Source organism: Emydura macquarii, unplaced genomic scaffold (genome assembly GCF_026122565.2).
Source record: "Emydura macquarii macquarii isolate MOO-44397 ecotype Brisbane River unplaced genomic scaffold, CSIRO-AGI_Emac_v2 contig_2422, whole genome shotgun sequence".
In the NCBI taxonomy this organism is placed as follows: Eukaryota; Metazoa; Chordata; order Testudines; family Chelidae; genus Emydura; species Emydura macquarii.
In genome coordinates, this window is record NW_027132559.1 from 39,971,608 (window position 1) to 39,997,062 (window position 25,455).

Genomic DNA, 25,455 nt, shown 5'->3' on the forward strand with positions numbered 1-25,455 from the left:
GGTTACCATGTAGGATGCAGAGTCTTTGGGTGCCAATCAGCTGATTTTTTTTTCCATGCTACATTTAGAGTTCAGTAAAAGCAGCCCAGTTTTAAAGGACTTAGATTCCTTTCTGCAGTCTTTAATCATGTCCCCATCCCTAGCCCCTGTTCAAAATGGAATTTTAAGTGTGCAAGCAGTTATTGATACCTCCAATATACACATTCAAAAGTCAATAGGAGTTGTGCACACATATCTGAGGGCAGAATTTGACTCTTAGTCTTAAAGTGAACTAATCATTTTTGATACTTTGAAATGGCCCATGACTCCAATCTTTAATGACCCTATAGCTTTCTGTCTAAGCCCCTTGACTCTGCGCTCCTCTGCTGTCACTCTGGAGTCCACCTACATGAGGAAAATGACTAGTTGCTGACAATCATTGTCAACAACAGCTTTGCCTGATCCCCCCTCAGATGGTGTTGAAAACTGTTTTCCTGCTTGTGTGGATGAGACAAAAACATTTCTGGACCATTACAGACCCACACCATCACCTTTCTGGTAATGGAGCTGAAAATTGTTTGGTCCCATTTATATTAGCAGTAAAACTGTTTTCAACACCAGTTGGGAATAGTCCAGGGGGGACTACTGTTGACAACCACTGTCAACAGAAAGTTAGTCAGCTCTGGGTGATTTTCCTAACATATATGCAGCACAGAATACCAGTGGATCCATAGATTTAATGTGACCTTCATCAGAGCAAAAACAAGAATCCTGCCACACAGCAATTTCCAGAATGGTGGTGGACAAATGATGGTGTTTAAACATGTTCTTAATTTTTTTAATTCTCCTGATTGGGTCTTATCAAAGGACATGTAATTTCTATCCTGGAAATTATTTTTGTGGACAGTGTATGCATTTTATCCCTGCATTTTAAAAGATAAAATGAACATTTCTATGCTTTTCTGAAAATAGAGAGTTTTAATAGGTCTGTGGGGATATTAAAAGCTCTGACTTCATTTGCCTAGGGCCTGTTTACATTCCAGGAGTTGGCCAAATTGGTGACTATCACTATAAAGACAGCATTGCCTAGTGGAATAAGCATGGAACTGGCTGTCAAGAGACCTGGACTCTAATCTCAGCTCTGCCATCTACTTTGTATGGCCTTGGGAAAGGCTGTCTCAGATTCCTTATTTGTAAAATGGGGATAACAACACTTCAGTATTTCACAGTCAGGTGCTATAAGGATTCATTCACATTTTTAAAACAAACTGAATATGTAAAGCTCTGTATAAGTGCTAAATATTATTTTGATAGACAGGCTGTACAATGATAGAGCCCTAGAAATACATTCTGTAGATCAGATTAGATCATGGGTCCACAAACTTTTCATAATATTAATTATGGCTTAATAGATTGTCTGAGGATCACCTCTTCCTTTAGCTGTAACTCCACCGCCCCCCGCCCATCTTACCAGTTGTCTCTTATTGCCCTATGGCAACTACAGTTACCTAACTGGAAAAAGTTAATTATGCTGTCTTCTTCTGCTCTTCATTTCTTCTCTCACTCCCATCTGTTCTGTTTTTCTCAACTTGAAACCGAGAGATCCTGTACCATGTGACCAGCAAGCTCTCTATGGACCACCAGCAAAAACTATGGTCCATAGTTTCAAAAATTTCAGATTAGATAAAAGATTAGCACTACACAGACATAATGTACATAAAGGATGGACTGACAGCCTCTCTCCAAATTTCTTGGCATATGTGTGATGAAATCAGACTGTTAATGTTCATTTCACACAAATTTATAGAGAAATAGTCTGTGTTAGACAAACATACTTTCATTCCAACACTGAACAGTGCTTAGAATAATCTCGCAAGTACATTTCCTCCAGCTAAAAATGTCTCTATTATACTTTGGAGAGAGATTTTCTTTGGTAGAAGTACTAAAAGGTGAAAATGTTCCTCTTATAGATGATCACATTGTTCAGGAGATTTTACAGTATTTCCCTGTTATGCAGCTTCAACCCACACTTGAGCAAGGTGTTAATGTTATTCAAAGTGGTGTGAAGGCCTACAGCACATGACAGTTTCAAATTGTCAGCACAAATGTATTGTAAGTGGAATCCAATCTTCATTTTTAAAGGAAATTGCACATTTCACACAATTGAGTATAAATGTCAGTCTTATTTTAAAACTGAGTAAATAGTCTTAAACACATCCTAATCCTATTAGATGTAAACCCTTCATGTAAAGGTTGAATTGAGTTGGCAGACCATTGTAAGTAAACATACAGTCTGCTCCCTTAGGTATACTGTACTGAATGGTGGATAAAAGAGCTTTGTCTTCCTATTCCCGCAATAGTTTCACTCTAACACTGCACTCCTGAAAGCAATGATTCTACAAACAGCCTAAGTTCCAAAAGACAGATGCTTCATATTTGGAATCCTTAATATTTCTATTAACAAACTTCCATATTCAGAGTTGAATGTGAAGCCTCATGTGGTTTCTTAATTAAACCTTTACTCACAAAATGAGAAATCCCCAAGCAAATATTCAGCATGGTGTCCAAGTAATTACACACAGTAGGTGTGTAACAATAACTGGCATTACATACCCCATTTCTCAGGGACAATAAAAATATATCCCCACCCCATATTAGCTCCATATTAGCAAATGGGGGGAAAATAGTGAACTGGATGCAACAAGTTGGTTTATTAGTTTGAATAAGCTGCATTTTTCTCCACGTTTTCTTTTATTTTTAATGTTCTGTTAAAAAGTATCATAACAAGACATCTTTCCCCTCAATGTTTGTTCTTTATTTAACAAACTTTCTATGGTGCTGCATTTATAGTGCGAATGGAGACAGCATGACTGCTTTTTATTTACTTCCCCATCTGCACACTGCCCTCATTAATGCTGTTAACAGGAGTAAGCACAGCTGTGGAAACAAAGGGTGACTGTTCTGGATTGTGGATTTACAAATTATCATTACAATTCAAAAGGTAGTCAAGTCCGGATGATGATAGTTTTTGACCCTAAAGCCCCTCTTCTGTCCTTCTCCTCACCTCCTCACATATCATGGGTCCCATCTCTCTTCCAACCCTTGTTTCTTTCCCTAGCCCCAATGAAACCCTCCCACTGCCCCAACACTTTTCTCACCATCCTTAATGAGGACTGGAAAGAATCCCAATCTCCATGGACAGAGAATTTTATGCTGCAAGTCTATCTCCAGAGCCACTGGCCTCTTCTCCCAAGCTGTCTACATCCCAGTTTATACCCTCACATCATCTGATATCCTGATGGTTTCCAAAAACAGGGGGAGGCACAGTTTGGCAGGCTGGGAAGGTTGCAAGCAGTGGGGGGAAAGCAAGGTTGGTTGTGAGTTGCTCTTGGGAGTTGCTGCACAGGCATATGTTCCAGAAGAAGAATGCCCATGAAGTCACCCACCAGCTCCTTAGGAGCTGATCAGCTCTCAAGATTTTAAACATCTGGGAACTAGTCTAAGGGTTGTGTTACATTTTGACCCTATACACGCTTACGGTGTTAATTAAGCTATTGTTAAAATGCCAGCACAAATTTATTTAAAAAAACAAAACAAAACATTAAAAGTTAAGGCCTTAACTTCATTTTTCCTATGGTGTGTACTGAACATATTAATGGATTCCAAGGCCAGAAGGGACAATTGTGATCATCTACTCTGACCTCCTGAATAACACAGAACTTCCCAGAATAATTCCTAGAACATACCTCTTAAAAAGAACATGACAGCTTTGATTAAAAAACAGAAAGGGCATAATATCTGATGCTGACTGACATGACTCCAGTATGTAGGCACAGCAGACCAACTTAGCCTTACCTTTAAGCGTCCTTACTTTTTAGTTTATCTCATCTTTTTTTCTTTCCCTATAAAGGGACCTAATTATTCTAGCCAAATTTGCCTAAAATTCAGGTTTGGGATAAATAAACCTTTTGCAAAACCTAAGACCACCAGAATTTTTTCCTTGAAACTGATTTTTGTGTTATGTTTTTTCATCAAAATAAATATTTCTCTAGTATTTGCAAATATAAAAATGCTGCACTGAACTAGTATATGAGAACATGACACTGAAACCAAACTGACACTGTCAAAAACTTAAATAAGGTGACAATGCTATTTTATTATCTAAGCTGAGAGAAATGCAAAAAGCTAACAAAGCATACATAAAATATATTAGATTTTAAAACAACTCTTTCACTATTAAACATTGGTTTATTTGTAAAACAGCAATGGAAACTTATTTCTGAAAAAACTATGGGACAAATTCTCTCCCCAGTGACTACAATGCAGTCCACTGAAAATTAATAATTTTGCCATCTGTAGGAAAACTGCACCCATAGACCCAGATTCTGCAAATCTGCTCATGGATTGTTCTGTTGAACTCTTTAGGATTACTCGTGTGAAAAAGTGTTCACAGGATCAGGACAGAAGTATCCTTTTTCTGCCCCCTCTAAAAACAACAAAACTTTCACAGAAATGTATGAAAATCGACACTATAAAACATTTAAGCCATTCTGTGTTTTGCCTAAATAAAGAGTTATACGCTGGTTTAAAGTATAAAATATGCAAATATAAATTCAGGGAACTTTTATTTAAAACATATTTGAAAACTAATGGCATAATAGATAACTCCTTATTTATGGTCTATCATAAAAACACACACACACACACACACACGTTATGCATCCAGTGATTTTTAAATAGATATTTTTACTTTTTTATATATATGGAAGGTTTTGAAAACTAAATAAAACCCCATGAAATATTGAAATATAACATGAACATTTTATACAGAATAAATAGACTTGACCACTACTGAAACAATGTAATAAATTAAGAGAAGAGAGTACTTACATTACTCTGGTGTTTACTAATTTCCATAGCATGCTTAACATCTGGGGGCTCCCTCATACGTGCATAATCTGATGTCCCTTTTTCAGCATCATGTTTCTGTTTGTAGAGTACCTTACCAAGCAATGCAGAAAAATATAGACACAGATAAAGATAGATATTATAGCAGGTATCATTTTAAAGGGATTATACTAACATTTACTAATCAGCATTTTGAATGAAAATGACACTAGCTTGAATTTATTAACTAGTTTGCTTATTTTTGTTGTAGAAATTAAGTCAAATATTAAGCAATCCTACAGCTTTATACAGTATACATACACAGCCACCAAATGTGTGAAAAGCTTACATTATACCTATCCTTAACATAAGCTTTTATGCTTATATTAAGAAAATTTACTGGGTTTTGATGCCTGAAGAGGCAACAAGTATCAAGTAGATGTGTTTTCAAACCGCTCTCTGTAGCAACCAATAAAATAATCCATGAGAAAATAGCAAATACAAAAACAATAAGTTCGAAAGTTGATCAGGAGATGGAAGATTTGAAACAAAAACCCTCAATACAAAGAATATAATAACCGAAAATTCTTGAGAAAATAGCCCCTGAGAACGTTGCCCTAGAATATATAAATATATGATACTGGAAATCTGTGGAAATGTCCTATCTTGGCTATTTGCAAGACACTCGGATTCTATAGGAGTCCCACAGAGCAAGCACCCAAGGGGATATAATGTACCCACACTGACTGTATAAGATAACCAGAAAATCCACAGATCAAAGATGAATGTGAAAAGTAGCCTTTTTGTAATACCACCAAAGTAATGCAAATCCAAAACTTGGAAAACATAAAATGTGCCATATTTCTGTAGGATATAAAACCAAAATCAAAGGTGGCTTTGTCCTTAGAAAACAACAATAACAAAAAACAGATAAAATGTATAGCCAAAAAAAGATCTGAGCCCGAGCCACCATCTTGTTATACTGTATATTATATTTTGTGGCTGGCAAAGCAAGTAGCCCCTCACAAGACTATAGTAGCACTCTAATTTTGTAATCAGCTACCAAAATGGTAATTAATGTACAAAATATGCTATACAAAGATTGCTTCCAAAATATGACCATCCATTTTGTACCTGCCACATAGTACCATCCACTTTGCTGGTCCAACATTTAAATTTTTATACTGAAATCTTGGCTGAAGAACCATGTAAATTACACTAAAGCATCCAGTAGCTTGGGAAAACAAAGCTTTTCATGAGCTCAGTGGAAGAGTATTTGGCTTGCAGTTTGACAGCTGTGTTCTTTCTAATCTCCTTTCTCAGTGTTCTCCATTTAACTTAATTATGTAATTATATAACATTTGATTTTGCAAGGTACACAATCCTAGAATTTTTTTTCATTAGAACAAGTCAAAAGGTCATTTTATGTAATCTACCCATCCAGAGTGCAAAGAGATCATATTTCCATAAACTATTTCCATAATATGGATAATCAAGTTTGGAAGATTTTTAGAAATAGTGATTTCACCAGTATTCTTGAAAACATGTTATTTACCTACAGTAAGTTATCTTGTGTTTATACATTTTTCTTATTAAGTTTTCCATGACGTAGCATATTAGTTTTTATTTGTAAACATTTGTTCATAGCACCATAACTGTGCTGTATAGAAAGATTTAAGACTATAAGTCATCCAAACAACCTTAACTCTGCCCCAAAGTGGTGCCATGCAATAACAATGCATTATGATGAAAGCATTTTAGTGTTTGTGCCTGAGTCTAAACTGATTTGTAAGGATAAATCACATTTTATCTCTCCTCTCCCATAGAAGTGTCAATATAGGATAGAGTCAAGGTTGTTTTGGTAGTACCTTGGCTATGAATTTCCATACCTTAACATGTTTTCTTTCAAGTTTAATCTTAACTCTGAATTTCCTGAGGTTCTAATGCCTGTTTTTGCCTAAATACAACATTTTAAAAACGTTTTTACCTATATTTATCATTAAATTACTGATTTCATCCCTCAACCTTAACTCCAACTTAACTTGAGATATTATATCCTTTTTGTTTTTTAAACAAAGTTGTTGTGTTATTATTGTTGGCTTTTGTTGCTGCTGTTGGCTTTTTTTATTTGATTTCAATCTAGGACTATATATAAAATGTGGGTGCTGTAGTGCAGAAAATAATGTACAGTATGTGCATGAAGGAGTTATGTTACCAAATATGCTTTTGAATACAGAATTATAATTAATAATACCAGCTCAGCTTTAATTACATTAATCATTTAATTAATATCTTCTGCTTTTCAGACAGAGAGGAAATTATGGACACAACATACTTCACTATAACAAAAGCATTAAGAATTATATGCAACAGTTCAACATTGTGTAACATGGCTTGAGTACCAAGTATAAAATTGAAGGCTAACTTCTTGGATGCCAGTTTTGGGCACAATAAATTACATTATAATGATGCAATAAAGCTCAAGAACTCACTTACAGCATATCTTAAAACACATTTTAAAGTAACAGAAGGGCTGTGTTTGTTAGAAAAAATTACATTGATGGCCTACAACTCTCCTGGAAGTCAAACATGAGACTTAAGATTCACTTGATTCATCATTGTCATCAAAAACAAGAAGAAAATATTGTTAAACATCCACATACAGTAACGGCCTGAGATACTGTAGCAACTGCTCAAAAGAAAATAATTAAACTGTCTGCTGATATGCTCTAATCTTCAGTTTGCTTTGGGTCCTTTTTTTCCAGATAAGAAACCACCAAAGCAATGTTTCTGAAGGCAAAAACAAAGGGATGAAAAGTGTACAATCTTTGATGATGTTCCTTACATCATTTCCTCCCTCAAGCCATTTGAAATGCTTTATCTTTGTGCAATACCTTTTTTAAAAAATGTTGGGGGGGATTCAGTCTATTGCTTTTCAGAGTGGAAAAAGATAAGGCACAAAACTAGAGCTCATTGGGAATTTTCCAGGTGAAAATGACATTTTTGTAAAATTAAAATTTTCTCTGGGAAAATTTCATTTTGCCAGAAATTTTCTATTTTTCCAATGGGAAAGTTGAAATGATAGCTCCCTGGTTGCTCACCTAGAAGGCTTATCTCAGTACCACTTTCTGCCTGAAGGAAGAAAGTGAAATCAACAAGAACCTTCGAGGCAGACAGCCAGCAAGCCAAAGATTCTGTTTCATTTCCCCCCAAATGAAAATTTTCTGGAAATCCCTTCACATGAAAATTTCACCTTTTTTACTTGTTGTCCCAATTTAGGAAGGAATAGTTTTCAAAAATCCCCCCTTTTTTTTTTTGGGGGGGGGGGGGGGGCGGCGAGACTGGATTTCCATTTTCCAGACATACACATACACACACACACACACACACACACACACACACACAAAAACAGAGCAAAAAAGGTTGTTATAAAAGCCAACAAAGCTGGTCACATTTGTGCCTTCACTGTACATCACACAGGGAAGCAAAAGTATAAATATAGCCAAACCTAAACAGCAAGCACAGTAGAAGAAATAATCATGCCCTCTCTCCAGTATGGAAGAACCCTCTCCATGTGAGCATTATGTGGTTGGAATTCTACATGGTGAAATCTGGCCCCACTGAAGTCAATTTGAGTTTTGTCATTGAATTCAATGGAGCCAGGCTATACACACACACACACACACACACACACACACACACACACAGCCCCCCGCCCCCAGAGTTCAGGGGAAGGCAGTTGTACATGGGGAGTGGCCCCTTTAGGTGCCACTTCCTGTCTGAAACCAAGGAATTTACCATGCAACTTCCCCAAATAGTCTCTGGCCCACTCAAACAGCTTGACAAACGTGCCTAATCATCACTGTCAGCATGGAAATTGTGTAAAATTTATTATCAACCCCCTGTCGTGGTCCAACAATCACCTCCTTCAGAAAGAGAGCACGGCTTTTCCACCCTGTTTGTAATAGCCTTTCTGCAAGACAAATGGTGGCATTATGTCCAGTGAGCTCTCTCTCCCTCTCTCCCATTCCCCATCTTGCATCTCCCCTTGAAGAAAATGACAGCCTACTGAACTACAATCCCACCAGGGAAGGAGCAGCAAACATAATCCTGCCATGACTAAACTGAATCTTAAAATCTTTGTATTTGCTTCCTAAATATCACAGTGATAGACACAATATCAATTAGATTTGGATACTGTAAAGAAGATTTTCCAGGAGCAAATCCCTCAGGGGTTTTTTCAAAACAATTTTAAATTCAGATCTGTAGCAAAGTAACCATCTCACCTCCTCTTCCCCCTTTGGGGATAATATCTTGAGAGTTCTGAGTTGAAACTTTTTTCAAATCATTTTATCACTTTCTCAGGTGTTTTCTATAAGATAGGTTAATTTACACCACAAGTTGGAAAAATTGGTCAGCAAAGTCTTCAGTTTTATGGTCTGTTATGATTTATAATGTGTGTACACTTAAAAGGTGATATTATGAACATTAAAGGAAGCATTGGTGACTTAGCATAGCACCTATTGTACTGCATATTTATTTCTTTAGGAATATTGGATGGCTGAGCAAAATCTTCAATAAATGTCATATGGAAAGGGCAGTCCCTATTCATCTTTTGTGATTTTTTTCCTTACTCAAATGTTTTTCTTTTTAGTCTCAGACCTTTTACTTCACATCACTGGTGTGTAAGAGAACCTGATTTCATACATGAAACATGAAAACATAATTACTGTAGAATATACTCATTTGGAATGGATCCAGGAGTGAGTCCCATGGCAAACTAGTTAACTGATGTTTTAATAATCAAGCCAAGTGTTTAAAAAACATTATACAATTTTGTTATTTTATCATTATTACGATCTATAATTTATTTCAACTGTAACTATTATGATCAGAGAGGCAAGGTGGGTGAAAAATGCCTTCTATTGGACCAACTTCTGTTGGTGAGAGAGACAAGTTTTGGAGCTTAGAGTTCTGTGTAACCTCAAAAGTTTGTCTCTCTCACCAACAGAAGTTGGTCTGTAGGCCAGTGGCACGGTCCGGCCGGGTTGTCGCAACCCTTCCTCGAGCCCAGGCTCCAAGGAAGCCCACAGCGCCTTCATTTAGGGAATAAACAGTGCCCATTTACAAGTCTTTAGCCACGGCCCCCAGCGGGGTGGGCTAGCAAATGGTCTGGTGCCCCCGGCCCTCAGGCAGGGCGGGGCAGGCAAAGCAGCCTATAGCCCCCGGCCTTCCCACAGGCGGGGCTAGTAAAGCAGTCTGGTGACCCCAGCCCTCAGGCCTGGTGAGGCAGAAAAGCAGTCTTTAGCCCTGGCCTTCCCATAGGCGGGGCTAGTAAAATAGTCTGGGGTCTCCGGCCTTGCAAGCAGGCAGGGCCAGTAGAGCTCGGGATTCTCTGTCTCCCAAATGCAGAGGGTAGCACTCCCTCCCAGGGTGCTTAGGGAAGGGGGGAGGGGGATGCAGGCCCACCCGACTCCACTGCGTCCCAGCCCAGAGCCCTATCAGTGGCAAAGCCATTTGCCACTGAGTCAGCGGGGCTCCAGCCGCAACACGCTGACAGGATTTAGCCCCTGACTCATCCACTTTCTCCCACCCTGTCCCCGGGCCACTTCCTCCCACCCTGTCCCCGGGTACCTAAAGGAATCAGTCTCCTTCTCGGTTGCTGGGGTAGAAGGCAAACAGCAGTCCCACAAGTCCCTCCCCGTCGACAGGTGGCAGGTCTGGGAACTCCTCTGCATCGTCAGCAGAGGGCAGCTCCTCCAGGTCCCAAGGGTTCTTCCGGTCCACAGGGTTCTGTCAGCTCCCCGGGGTCCCCGGGATCAGGCAGCTCCTCCAGGTCAGGGCTGGCCTCAGGGGGTATTTCCCACCCAGGAGCCTTGGGTGGCTCGTTCCAGCTACTAGGGTTCAGCAGACCTGTCCAATTACTAGGGCTCGGTGGCTCCCTCCAGTCACTCAGGGCAATTCAGGCAGGTTTTGGATGCTCCGCTCGGTGGGGCAGTTGCTTCCAACAGCCATTGGGTCTGGGGTCAGGCCTAGGCCTAAGCCACAGCCTCCAGGAAGACACGTCTGTCTCCAGCGGCAGCTTCCTCCCTACTGAGCTGTTAGGCCGGCCTTTCATAGTTCCCCTTCCTGCCTTGGCTCCGCCCCTCTGTTGCCGGCAGTTTGGCCTGTAGAGCCCTGTTCTGCCCCGCACAGGTATCGTTACCCTTCCTCAGGCCCAGGCTCTGAGGAAGGCCACAGTGCCTTGCTACGTGGTCCAATAAAAGATATTATCTCACCCATCTTGTCTCTCTAATATCCTGGGAGCAACACGGATACAACACTACTACTTAGTCGTATAATCAATCATTTTACAATGGCATGCCATATTGATGTCATGTTAATTACTGCTCTGCTTTTACTTACTGCACTAAATATTTTGTTTCAAACTACTACTGGTAAAATATATTTCACATTAATACATTTTCTTATTACAGACATGACTGATACATTGCCACCATTGTGGTGTTTCAAATACTGACTTGATCATTACGTTTACAAATCAAAACCTGTTTTCTCCACCTAACTTCAGGTTTCAGTATTTCAACATTTCCTTTCATTTGCAAAAGGAATGATTACATTCTTTAAAGTACTTCCATAGAATATCAGTATGTTGAATGATTGACTTATTGTATGTATTATAACAGGAAATAGGCTGTTTTTGTTCCATGTTATGCTTTTTGCTTTCGCTGGTCTTGTAGGTCTCAAATAAGTGGCTAACATGTTTAGGATAAAACAGGGTGGGAAGGGGAGAAAACCTAAAATGTGCATGTACCTTGTGGGTAGACAGCATTGATTTTAGATGTCCATTTCATGCATGACTTCAAGATCAACTTTTTGCTACTTAGACTTGTGGAGTTACAACAAGAAAAATGTTTGGGTTCTTAAAGTGCTTTCTACCCTCAATGCTATCTGAATGACACAACTGGACTGAGAAAGCACTAAAAATATACTAGAACAAGTGAACTTTGGCAAAGAATATGGACTAGATAATTAAGTTGGTCTTTCAATCTCTAACTGCTAGAAGTCTAATGAATAACATTGAAAATGTATACCCTCATTTTCAAAAGTGCTGAACACTTGTAATTCCAACTGAAGTCAATAGGAGTTGTGGGTTCTCAGCACCTCTAAAAATCAGACAACTGTAGTTTTAGGCTTCTGAGTTTATCAGTAAGGAGTTGATAAAAATCTTACAATGCCAATATGACACTTGGGTCATGCTAATTGCAACATAATTTACTAAATGGCTAATTTAAAGATTTCATACATTATGCAGCAGCATCATATGAAATAATTAATGTATGCATTGATGAATGACTTACTCTTTTCCAGTGCTATTTACTAACTATAATAAACCAGATCCTCAGCTGATGTAAAATGAAGTACTGTACCTCCGTTGAAGTCAATGGAGCTATGCCAAATATACACTAGCTGAGAAACTGACCTTACAAATCAAATATGTAATAAAGTATCTGCTTAATGCTACTAGGGTTAGTAGTGTTCTGTTATATTATTAATCTGTACAATCTAAAAATAATTGATTTTTAAATTGTACCTTGCTCTGAAGCTGTGTAACTTCTCTTGCAAACACACTGTCAATTGTGGCTGGCATTTGTTTATACAGAGAATTGGAAAGGTCTTTTTTAGCAGATCCTTTATACTTTGTCTAGAAAGAAAAAATACAAATAATGCAGAAATTACTTTAAATAGAATCACATAGTAACTGAACAAATTACTATTTTTTACTTTGAAGTAAAATAGTACAAAACAACTTTGTACTGGAAAAGATCTAGAAAAGTTTTATAGAGTAATTTAAGAACACACATTGATTTTCAAATCATTTTATATTTTAGATTAGTGGCTATAATCCATGAATCACTGTAATGTACCTGATAGTTAAATTCAAGAAATTCTGAAGTAAACCTTGAATGAGGCAAGCAGGGACAGCAAAAAAATTTTTTTGTCAATTACTAATTCCCTTCTTGATCCAAAAAACAAGATTATCTACATATTTTCAGATTTCTGGAGTTTTGTACTTTGTGTTCAGTGGAGAAACAAACAATAGAACACTGAATCACTGAATAATTTTTACTGACAAATACAAGAATATGAAGATGACAATTTCTTTATTCATTTCTAATTAAAATTTCTATATCACAGATAACAAGAAATTTTAAAACTATTTCTCCTGTGTTTTCACTACCATTCAAAGCTAGCATTCTCTAAGCATCATTACGAAGGCACAGAACACCTAACAGCAACTTCCTCACAGCAGAGTCTTGAGATGCGTGCCAGAACAGTAATACTAAATCTTTGGCTTACTTTTGTTTTTGTCTCTAAAGCCAAATATCTCAGAAGCATGAATTTTAAATTCATAAAACAATGTCAGATACTATCTTTACAAGTAATCACAGGTATAAGGAATATGCTACCTGAAATGTACTATCATATTTAATTGACATGCACCTACTGGACCACATCTAATTATTTGTTACTCTGGTTATTCCTATGAATAATTATTTTTTAAAAATCTGTTAGAAAATACATTTTTCCAGATTTTCTTTTTCTGTGAGTTGAAAAAAATTTACTAAAAATATTAGAAATGCCTACATTCTCCTACAAAGGCTATGGAACACTAGAGGTCAGCAATTTACAATCTTAACCATCTATCACTTTATCATGTTCAACCACCGTAACAAAATATGTTACAAACAGAACTCTAAAAAATTCTGAAACAGAAAGCAATTATTTTTACTTTGGTTATATATTACATATTTAAGTTTTCTTTTGTTAATAATCAGCAACACCAGATGCTGTAGCTTTTTGACACAAGACAAAATAGCACATAACAACAGCTTCACATATATTGTTCTTCAATAGGTTACATGAGGTCTTATCTCAGTTATGACATTTATGTTTGTGAATGAGAAAATTCAGAATAACTCCATTATGTTTATTCCATTTGTGAGTTATCCTACTTATTCCTGGCACATGAAGATAAATGTCAGGAAAGCAGCAAACATATGCTTTTATATTTGATCCAGACTCACAGCTAATAGGCAGTGAAGTATCAGAGAAAATATATGAAATGTATGTGAATTATATAAAAATTTCAATCAGATATGAGTAACAGTTCATTCTATAAACATGAGGAAACTGAGGCACCCAGAAGTTAAGTTACTTTACTACAGTCACACACGGAGTGAATGGCAGAACCAGAAATGGAACCCAGATCTTTTCATTCTCAGTAATATGCTGACTCCTTTTTTAAGGCTCCCTACCCAATTTTCACCTCCACAAAAACAGACAAATATACATTCATCCAGTGACATGCCTTCAGGAGCGTTTCTTCCTATTCCTGGGACATAAGTAGTTGGCAGAAATTGGTGGTCTAATCATTTCTGAAATCCACTATATATTTGGCTCAATAGCACCTGGTATACGTGTGTATTTACACCCTCACACAAATTGAAAAATGTACCTAATGCCCACTGGCCCAAGAACTGAACCTACTCGCCAGAGTGCAAAATATGCTACCCCCTAACACAAGCAACATGCCATCCTAGAAATGTAAAAGGAATAAAATAATGTTGCAATTAAGACATTACTTCAGCTGATGAACTCCAGAAAGAATAAACTCTTTAAAACAGGTTCTGTGGTATGTTTTAAAGGGTTTTTTCCTGAAAGAATGGGTTGGGCGGGACGAGGAGGAGAAAGACTGAGGAAAAGACAAGAAGGGCGAGGAGTGAGAGGAAATAAAAAATAAAAAAAAAAAAGCGGAGAATGCAGAGGGAGTGAAATCAACTCCCTAGCCCAGAAACAGTGAGAGGCTCCCCTTCCGTCATGCCAGCCTAAGGACTGGAACAGCCACTGCTCCTACACACCAGTGTGACAGGGCAACTGGATGGCCATTTGTGCTACCCTCTGCAGATTAAAACAAGACCTTTCTATGGCACATAAAGGGGCACTACATAGCAACTTCATCCACGGTCTTTCTCCCCACCCCAAGTAGCACGGAAGGGCCTTTACACGGGTACTGCACACTCTGAACACATTTTGTTCTACATGTATAGAATGTAATTATAAAAATTTTACTGGAGTTTGAGTTAAGATGGAAAACTTTTCCACCATGAATTCAAACATGGCCCATAACAGTTATGGTGTGCAGTCAGGAGCTGATGTTCATTTATTTGGTCTAGTAAATATGGAAAATAGAAATTGGAGTTGGTATGCTTGGGATTTATTGCCAGATATCCCATTGATTCACTGTGTGGTCTTATGCAAAGCCACCAGGAAGGAAGGATGGCCTTGTGGTTAAGGAACTGGACTAGAATTTGGGTTCAATTCCCAGCTCAGCACAAACTTCCTGGGTGATCTGGAGCAAGCCACTTAACTGATCTGTGCCTCAGTTCTCCACTGGTAAGACAGGAAATATTATTATTCCTTTCTCTCGTCCTTTGTTTGTTATTTAGACTGTAAGTGCCTCAAAGCAGAGACTATCTGTTCTTATGTAACTGTAAAGCTCTTAGCACAATGGAGCCCTATTCACTACTGTAATACAAATAACAAATAATAAAAACATCTCTGTTTCTTAATTTATCCATCTGTGAAAGGGGAACGTAACAGGGTGATCTGCCACTTCAAGGGCCAGGGTGCCAGCGAGCCACTGGCCTTGTTGTGAAAGGAAGCCCAGAAGGCAAGTGCTGGGAATCAGCTGACCAGGCAGGACAGCAGCTAATGATTGGGTCTGATTCCCAGCTGGAGGATATAAATGAAGGCCCTACCTCCATGAGACCAGGCAGGATCTGAGTGCACAGTCTACTGTGGCTGCAGCAGAAGGCTGCAAGAGGACAAGCGTGGGACCTGCAGCCCCCTTCTCCCCCCAGTCTTGGGAGGTCCAGACCCTTTAGTTAATGGAGGCCAGAGAGTCCCACAATTCCAGTCCATTCCAGGACTATTGCTTTTGTTATTGTTCTACATTTCCTTTTGTTTTGAGTTGGAGAATAAACAGAGCCCTGGGGAAAATAAACAGAAACCAGAACAGAACCATAAACAGAACCAGGCGTGGCTGATTGTTTGTCCCAGGCTAACAAGCAGGTCCACCAGCTTACAGGGGGTAATATCTGCTCTGACCGAACTATTCACATTTAATGTTTGTCAAATGCTTTGGGGTACTAGAGGAAAGATGCTATATAATTCTAAATGATTGTTATACACTTAAATTGCATACATTAGTGACACTACTGCAACTCAGTAAAACTTTTGGATTCTCTTGTTATTTGGTATAAATACACCCGCAACCCACCCCATCAAGAATCACAATATTCAACTTAGTGTTGAACTTGGTAACTAAGTACTGAAGAATATTCAGCAATCTTTTATGTCTTACCTCAGAAATAAAAGCACTCATATCTTTCGCATGTTTTAACTGAGGGGTATCAGGCACAAATGTGCACTTGCCTTTAGATTTTTCATACTCTTCTTTATAGTGGATCTACAAAGAGAAAAAATGAATTTAAATTGACCCTAGAAATAGAAATAGACAAGGGTTTATTTTTTTAGATTTATTCTACTCATACGGATAGGACACTAAAATACTGTGTTCTAGGCCAAGTGGCTCGTAAACACCACATAATGTAACAAAGTAAGCCACAGAGAAAAACCACTCAAATAACATCAGATAGCGACCTACAATAGCAAAGAGATTAAGTTATAACAAAAATTCTAATCTGCATACTGAGCACCTAAGTGATGTAAAAAAAAAATCACAAAATCTTTAATATGAGAAGTGAAAAAGACAGGGCTATTTGTTATACCTACAGTGTATTGTCACCCACTACTTGCTGTTCCTGCAGCATCTTTAAAGAAAGGGGGTACTGAAAATAGAGTTTTCTACCCTTGGTTTCATAGTCAAAATGATTAAAGACAGCCTCTAAATTTCTACACACAAACCTTGCATATACAAAATCTACATTTCTCCACAGCATATGCAATTATAGCTTTTATGTCCCCAAGATCCATGAATAAACTCTGAGGACCACACTTCAAAATGTTGCCCCCAAAATCTCTAGGATTGAAGTCAAGGCCATCTAGATAGCTGTGTAGTGCAGTTAATGTCAGACTTTCCTTGAAGACCAAAAAAAAATGTTTAAATTGATAAGCTCATCCCTGAAATCCTTTCCACACACACAGGAGACCATTTTTCGTACCAGGGTGGAGTGTGCAGAGAAGGTTGACAAAACAAAGCAATGGATCCTCTTTCCCTAAAACAGTTATTTATTTTAGACACCCAATGAAAAGAAAGTCTCCACTCATGCTTTCGCATGAGAAATCACCACATCATAGATTTACAGCAGGCAACTGCCTGCACAGTAATTTTCCAACTAAAAATCTGATCCCTTGGCTAATGAGCCATTAGGGTGGGTAAAATTGAGGGAGATGCTGCTAGCAGAAAGGAAATTTTCAGGAAAGAATTATTCCATGATGCAGCCTGTGATGCTGGTAGGACAGACAGCAGGCATTAGCTAAGAACTAACAAATTCACAGCTGGAGACCAAACCAGTTCACCTGTATGTTAGTTTTCCTCAAAATAAGTAGTCTTTTGACTATTTAACAAAATAATCTTATAAGAATGTATTTATCATCTTGTAAATTGCTGCACACTTTAACCTCACTTGTAATGTCAGTATTCCATGCTGTAAGAAAAATATGTAAGTTTTGCTTTATAACGTTGAAAATATTTGCTCTGAACTCGTGAACCCAAGCACAGGAATCATCCCCCCGCCCATCCAGAAGGACTATTAAAATCTGATGAGCCATCAAGGAACACTGCAATACAAAGGATTGGTTAATGGCCCTATTGCTCCTGGGAAATGATATGTCCAAGAAAGCTCCTCCTGCGAACTTGGAAGCTGAATGAAGGAAATAAAACAAAGTCACAGGAAAATTTTCCATCTTTTTGGGTGTTTGAACACTGATGGGGCCAGAGACTCTAAACTGACCAGAGATCCCAAGGGGCTGCCTCCTGGGTTTGCCCTGAAAGACACTTTAAATTGACGGATCACTACAACTCTGTCACTCTTAGGATTTAGATAGCTCATTTAGGTAACTCATTTGTGTGTATATGTTTGCTTGCTTTAACCTGTAAATAACTCTCTCAATTTTTTCCTAGCTAATAACCCTTTAGATAGTTAATTACAGGACATTCTGCCCTGAGGTAGGCACTCACAGTAATAAGCTACTCCAGACAGCGTGATGCACCACATGATCACCCACAATTCTGTTACATCTAGGAAGGATTGAGCAATGAAACAGAAATAGGGTGTGATAAGGAGAAAGTAAAATAGAATGACAGAGAACAGATATCCTCCTCCTCTCCCCCTCAATGAAGTTTGCTCCAAAGGCAATACTATTACTGGGTAACTGCCTGCAGCACCTTCCTGCCTAAGGAGGCTTCTGCAAAAGACAGAAATTCCACTTTATAGCATCTGATAAAGGTGTTAGCCAATGGCCATGTGGCTAATTTGCATATTTCAGTGGTGGAAGCATATGCTCATTCGGCTCACCAAACTGCTATAGATCTTGTGGATTATGCCTTGATTCCTTCTTGAATAGGAATTCCTGATGCCTTGTAGACCTGCATAATCCACTAGATCTATGTGATCCATCTACCCATACTTTGAGCAGGAGAGCCTGGAGACATCTGATGTGTGAGCTTGCCCAGGAAGTGAACTCTCTGCATGACACTAGGAGGCCCACTAGCTGAAGACTAGCCTCAAGCACTCACATAGAATGGATATGAAATCCTGGATCTTCTAGAATCTTTCAAGGTTCTGGAAAGATTCTCACCACTGAGGAGTCTATGTTTACTCCCAGATGCGATATCCTTCTCAGGGGAATCATGGACGTTTTCTTGGTGTTTATTACAAAATCATGCATATGCAGGAGATCCAGAGTCCAGAATTGAAGTGTTGTGCACTGCAGTCTGGGCTGGAGCACTGACCAAGATATCATTCAGAAGGAGGTAAAGATAAGTACCCTGTGACCTGAGTCTGCCTATGGTCACTACCAGAATCTTCGTAAAGAACCCGTGGGATGGTGAGAGATTGAATGGACACGTTTGGTACTGGTTGGTACTGATCTGTGCTGTAAGCAAACCTCAGATGCTTGCGGTGGTATGGGCATATGGGAATATGGAGATGTGTGTCTGTCAGAGCTACTGAGATTAGAAAGTCCCTTTCAGACAGGGATGACACCATGGAAGCCAGGGTCTCCGTCCAGAATTTTGTCTTCTTCATCCACTCCTTGAGCCTCTTGAGGTCTAGCATAGCTCTAACTCCCCCAGTGAGCTTCTGAATGATAAAGAAGATGGAATGGAATCCTGAGAATCTTTCTAAGGGAACTCCTCCTATCTAGGAGATGGGAGATCTCGTTCTGGATCAGTTCATGCTTGGCAGAGTGGCTGGATACAGGAGACTGGATGAAGGAATAGGATGGAACCCACAGGTCAAGTTTGTATCCCTGATTCACTCTCTCTCTTACCCACTGGTCTGTAGTCAATGTGGACCATTCCTCTGAAAAGTGGGAAATTCTGCCTTCTAGAGCCAAGTCTGGGTGGAGGCACATTCACTCATTGTCATGCTGGGCTCTTGGGGGCTGTGGGATCACCTTTGGGATTTCTGCTCGACCCTTGGTTTCAAGTCTTGCCCTTAGTTTATTTGGTATCCTTCTTCTGGCACATCTCTGAGAAGAATGGGCAAAGGGCACGTCTCTGCCTGAGAGTGGGCTTGTACTCCCTTGTTAGAGTACTCGGCAGAGAGAGGAGGGCCTGTTTTGATTTTGCAGCATTTTCTTAAACTATCTTATCTAGCTTTTCTTCAGAACTTAGAGGAGCACAGGACTTTCATGGAGTGAGCATCTACCTTCCAGGTGCAGAGCCATATATACCCCCTGGCTGCTGAGCTGGATGCTATAGTCCTGGCTGAGAATTTTCTTAAGTATGGAGCTGGTGTCTGGGTGGTCTCTGTGCTTCAGGACCCTAAAGTCCTCTAACCAGGACAGCATAGCTTTTGCAAAGTCTGAGGATGGCCGAGGAAGCTTTGAAATCCCTTCTGTGGGTGCCTTCCACTTTCCTGTCTGACAGGTGCTGAGAGAAGAATTAATCATGTCCTGAGCCAAGGATGCTATTGTGGCATCAATCCTTAGGACATCAGTAAAACCAGTCTTTGGTTCTTGCAGCATGTAGAATCTAAGGTCATGCTTATTAATACATTTACCTATGTCAGGTTTCTCCCATTCCTCCCTGATCGCATCCTCAGAGAAGCAGTGCAGGAGAATTGCTGCCTTGGGGGAGAATTTTGAGGGAAGATATTTGCTTTGAGGCTTATCCTCAGGATCCTGCTCAGGTTGGATCTGGATTATGGCCACAATCTTTTTTGCACATGGTCTTAAATGTCTCAGGGGGAAAACAAATGTTGCATTTTTTCCAAGTTCTGCTCAGATTTGGACCCCAAAACCTCTCCTTCCTCAGTAGAGGACGAGGAGTCTAAGTCAGATGGCAAGTACCTTCTGGGGTTTTTTTGTGCTTTTTCCTTCTTTTCGGGCTTTTTAAAATTTTTTGGCGAGTTTTCAAGCATCACTGCCTAACCGTAGCCTGAGCACTGTCTTCTACAGCTTCCCCTGAACAGCTCCAGAGCCCTCTAAAAACTTCTCCCTCTGAATCTTCCCCTTCAGGGTCCCACTCTCCCCCAGGGGCTAGGGGCTCATTATCAAAATTCCCTGACTCAAACTGGGACAGAGGGCGTGGCTATGAGTCCTGTTTCTCTTTCCACTCACTCAAGATTCATTTAATTATAGTGTGATGCCTCTCAATGCGTCGTTGGCAGCAGGGATTAAACCCAATACCTCTGGATCTAAAAGTATAAGCCTCTTCTGCAGTGGTCCCCAAACGTTTTTGGTTCATGGCCCCTCTTACCCAGTCCACGCCCCCGCAGGAGACGGGGTCTGGAGTTATGGCCCAGGCCAGGAGCAGGGTCACGGCCAGGGGCCAGTGCCACGGGAGCAGCTGGGGCCAGGAGTGGGATCAGAGTGGGGCTGGAGCCAGGAGTGGGATTGGGTCTGCAGTCAGGGGCCAAGAGCAGGACCAGGAGCACCGCCAGGGCTGGGGCCAGGAATGGGACTGCAACCAGGGGCCTGGAGCGCAGCCAGGAGTGGGGCCAGGAGCTGGGGGCCAAGGCCAGGGTCGAGCTAGGGGCAGAGCAGGGTGGGTGGTGATCCCTCCCCACTCCACATGGGGGCTGGCCCAGGCCTTGCTGCACCCTCCTGAATGTTTTTCTTCGCCCCCTAGGGCGGCATACCCCACAGTTTGGGGATCAATGCTCTACTGCCTGAGCTAAAAGACCTGGATTCCTTAGGCAAGGCTAGAGTAGGCTCATTAATCTTGATTAATGTGTGGCTCATTAATGTGTGGCTCAGTCACTAGAGAAATACTGACTGCTACTCTTAATAAGTATGAGCTACACACTGCCCCAGGGCATGAAAGCTTATCTCAAGCTGCAAAGATCCATTCAGCTTAAAATCTGGTAGGGACACTATTTGTTACAAAACACACATGGGTGGATCAGCAGCAGAAGCAATCAAACCCAGGACTTCTGGATCAAAAAGCTTATGTCTGAGCAGCTGAGTGAAAAGTCCCATCTGCTAGCTAAAAGGCTGTAGCAGACTCTTGAACGTCTATGTGATACAGATCCCACTAGAGGGGAACAGAAAGCTACACTGAGCAGGTGTGGACTACTATTTCAAAAGGAGAGTCAAACAGCCAAATTCTGCCAGATCAAATTCAGTGAGTTATACCAATGTTATACCCTGCTGAAGTTATATGGATCTGGTCTGTAGAGTTCCACATATGTAATTGAGGGCAGAATCTGGCTCAAGACATACTCATATACACTGGTTAACATTAGCTCCTAATAACCACAAATTATATCCTGAACAATTTGTTTTGAACTGGATATAAATCTTAAAATGAAAAGTCAAACTCTGAAACATTAGACAAATGAGATATTCAATGAGATATTCAATAAGAAACATTTTATCATGCATCCACATTTTCTATCCAATATCGAGAAAAACAGCTTGAAACATTAGTTAAATGGGTCATAATTACTCTTTTCATTTTAACCAACAATAAATATATTTTGTCTCCAATCTACTGACAATTCTCAGAACCACAGTGTAGTACCTAGACTTCTCTTGTAGTTAAAGAAATGAAACCAGAACTGCAACAAATTCATTTTCTATTAATTTTTATGAGCCATCATTAAACATTATTAATTGAGAAAAACAGTAATTAAAGTCCTGGCAGGATCTAATCTTCATCATATCCAGCCAATGGCAAGGAGATGCTGAATCAGGAAGAACTACAATTTGGACTAAAGTATGTGGCAAATTAGATGGTAAGTAGCATTATGTTTAAAGAGAATTTGCTGAAGGTGATAAAGAAATATTAGTAACATACACATCTGAAATGCAGTATGAGGATTCAAGAGGCAAGTTATTTCCTTTCTATTGAAAGGACTATGATAATTTGCTTAATAATTTTATTTGTATTACAACTTCCTACTTTCTCCACAACACCACCCGGGGCACTGTGTCCCCTTTTAAAATACAAACAATAAAAACAAATTAAGGGGTCTAATTTAAATATGGAAAAGAAAGGGGCTGGAAAGGAAGGTCACACACGCATGTCCAACACAGTGACTATTAAAGGCATCTTGAAAACTAACATTTAATGAGGAGAGATTAAATTAGATGGATTTGAGAGGAGAGCAATATAGGAACAATCACAAACGAAGTGTGAACATCAGCTGACTGCAATGGTGAGTTCCTTAAACAGTGGCACATGAAAACAAATAACCCCTAGTACAAGACCCAAGGCTTGCATGCAGTAAGAGCTGACACAATAAAGGGCTTTAAAAACAATAGTGCCAATTTAAAGTCAGATTGTAAAGAATGCAGAGTGAGCATAATACGATCACAATATCTCAAGCCATGAGCAATCATGCTATTGCACTCTGACAGAGTATCTGTGTTGACAGCCTTGCAAGGAAGGAAAAGCAATAATCCAGTCTTGTGGTCACAAGGTCATGAGCTGCTGTCACAAGGTCATCTTAGAGTAAAACTGCAAAGTCATTAAAACTCACTTATGCTGGACTTATATGTATTACCTTCCATTCCAGTCCCTTTCTTTTCCACTTGGTAATAAGCAAATTTGGGTCTGCAAACCTCTGTGTGCATGTGCATGGGTATGTGTATATACAGAGAGGTTTTTCAGGTGCAACTTTTTTCATTACCAAGTGAATAAACCATCTCAATATTTGCATGAATAATAGCTCCTCTCTGGGCAAACAAAAAGTAGTTTGCACAAACGTTTATTAAAAAAAAGCAAATGTAAAGAGCTATGAACATGGTTGGATCCAAAAGCAAACTGAAATATCCATTGAGCTCTGCTCCCAGACTTGATGCAGGTGCTACCAGAAACGAGTGAAAATAATCCCCCTAGAGACCCTTCACAGCTGTGTGTGTCCCCATAACTGAAAAGGGCCAAGAGAGGTTCTGGCACCAATTTAAGAATGAAGAAGTGTGTTGGTAAGGGGAATTTTCCCCCTGGATACTGTAGTACTTTTCCAGAGATAGTGAAATTTCAATTATGGTGAAGGTTTGGGGGGATTAAAAAACCTGATCCAACACCCAGGAAAGCCAATAAAAAGACATACAATGACTTCAGTGAGCACTGGGTCATGCCCAAAAAGAGGTTCCATTTTAGTATATTAATAGGGAGAATTCCCTTTGAAATTACATTGGTTCTGGACCATTACCCATCTTATAATAATATTATAAAGAAGTCATTATAACTTTGAAAGCTTCACATATTTCAGTGAAAATCTAACACACTTTCAGCAAAAACCTCATCTTTGGACCATTATAGGGTTTGAAATCTCATTGTAACTCACTTATTCACATTAGCCCCCAAACCTTCACAGAAAAAATCAAAGAATAATACATACACAATATTTATCAACTGATAAACAGCTGCAGCCAACACCACCACTAATGATACACTTTTCAATAATAATTACTTTCTAATTAAAACAAATAGTTTATCAGCACTGGTCAGGGTATTTTTTGCCTTTATGACAGCAGTCATATTTAAAAACAAGTGGAATGGAAACAATAAATGGCTTTCAGGTCAGCTTAATGCTTCATCTTCACTTTCACTGAGGCTTTTATTTGACTTGACAGGCTTGTATTGTGCCATATATAGTACATTTCCAAACAAAAACATATAGATAACCATCAGTAGCTTTGATAAAAATATTAACAGCCTGTACTACCTCTTAAAATAATTTGATGTTACTGGGTAATCACCTTACTGGCCTCTTATAAGGCTGTATCCAATATTCAGCCCACACCAAAATTTAAGTATTCCCACACAGCATACAGGCAAAAGAGAAGTTTTGACCCTGTCAACCCTCATTCTCTACACAGCACGATAGTGCCTAAACATTCCAGATGTACCATCTTTCTAGCGGCCATCTATTCTTTCGTGATAAATGTCCTCCAGTAATGAATTTTTTGCATCCTCTGTAATCTAGTTTCCGCATGTATTAATCTCACAAGGTCAACATACTTATTCACCTTGGATAACAATAAGTTTATACATCATGTTACAATACAAGGTGAAATAGCCTCCACACTGCAGTTCTACTAATCAATCAACTGCCAAAACATCCCAGCCTACAGTTGGCCGGAAAGATTATTTCAGAGGCAAATCACCATCTCTCCAGTATTGGTTGTCTGCTGTTAGTCACCAACGTTAGTTAGGCCATGAAGGAGAGCAGTCACTCTAACTGTGTCTAATCAAAAACAGAACCCCAATGAGTGCACAGTTGCATAGTTCCTCCTGGGATTCAAGTTTCCAGGAGGGGCACTGCAATAAATACAAACTCAAACCTTCACTTGGATAATTCATTCAAGGGACCAGATCCTCAGATGACGTAAAACTGATGTTGCTTCAGTGAAGCCAGTACAGCTACTCCAGTTTATGCCCACTAAAGATCTGATCCAAAGTGTTTATGCCAAATGAAGACATACATTATAGTCCTATAATAACTAATTTGGAATTTGTTAATTGAGTGCCTTTATCAGATACTGTAACATTTTAACGGAGTTTCCCCATACACATATTCTTGACCTTTTATATTATTTTGTATGTTTTAATCTATTGGGTAGACACCCAGACCGTAGGATGGGCACTAATAGCTACATCTTATAAATTTGAAGAAATAAGAATAATTCAAATAAAATCTTTAGAAGAAAGGAATGTAATTAAAGGACACAGATGGTTACAGTCACTTACGTCACTTATAATCTCAGTGCATCTTCTGGCCAGTTCCATGTTTCTGTCCTCAATAACAGGCTTAAGGAACACCTATAAAAGAAAGGGGAAGCATTTCAATATCACTCAACTAAAACAGTGAAAAAAAGGAGTGA

The 25,455-nt window shown here is 39.3% G+C and overlaps 1 protein-coding gene across 13 annotated transcripts in view; it reads right to left on the bottom strand.

The window, feature by feature from the left end:
- NEBL (nebulette) overlaps positions 1–25,455 on the bottom strand; it is a 382,486-nt gene that overhangs the window by 95,889 nt on the left and 261,142 nt on the right. For 10 of the 13 annotated variants that reach the window (XR_010922369.1, XM_067562341.1, XM_067562340.1 and 7 more), the window contains 4 exons: positions 25,322–25,393; positions 16,295–16,399; positions 12,461–12,571; positions 4,870–4,980 (listed from right to left, as the gene is read on the bottom strand). The exons of 2 other annotated variants lie outside the window; for them this stretch is intronic. Coding sequence is in view for 10 of the 11 variants with exons in the window: in XM_067562344.1 (XP_067418445.1) it covers positions 4,870–4,980; positions 12,461–12,571; positions 16,295–16,399; positions 25,322–25,393 (399 nt within the window). In the remaining variant the exon portion in view is untranslated. The remainder of the gene's footprint in view (positions 1–4,869; positions 4,981–12,460; positions 12,572–16,294; positions 16,400–25,321; positions 25,394–25,455) is intronic. One more of the 13 variants, XM_067562338.1, reaches the window with a different exon arrangement.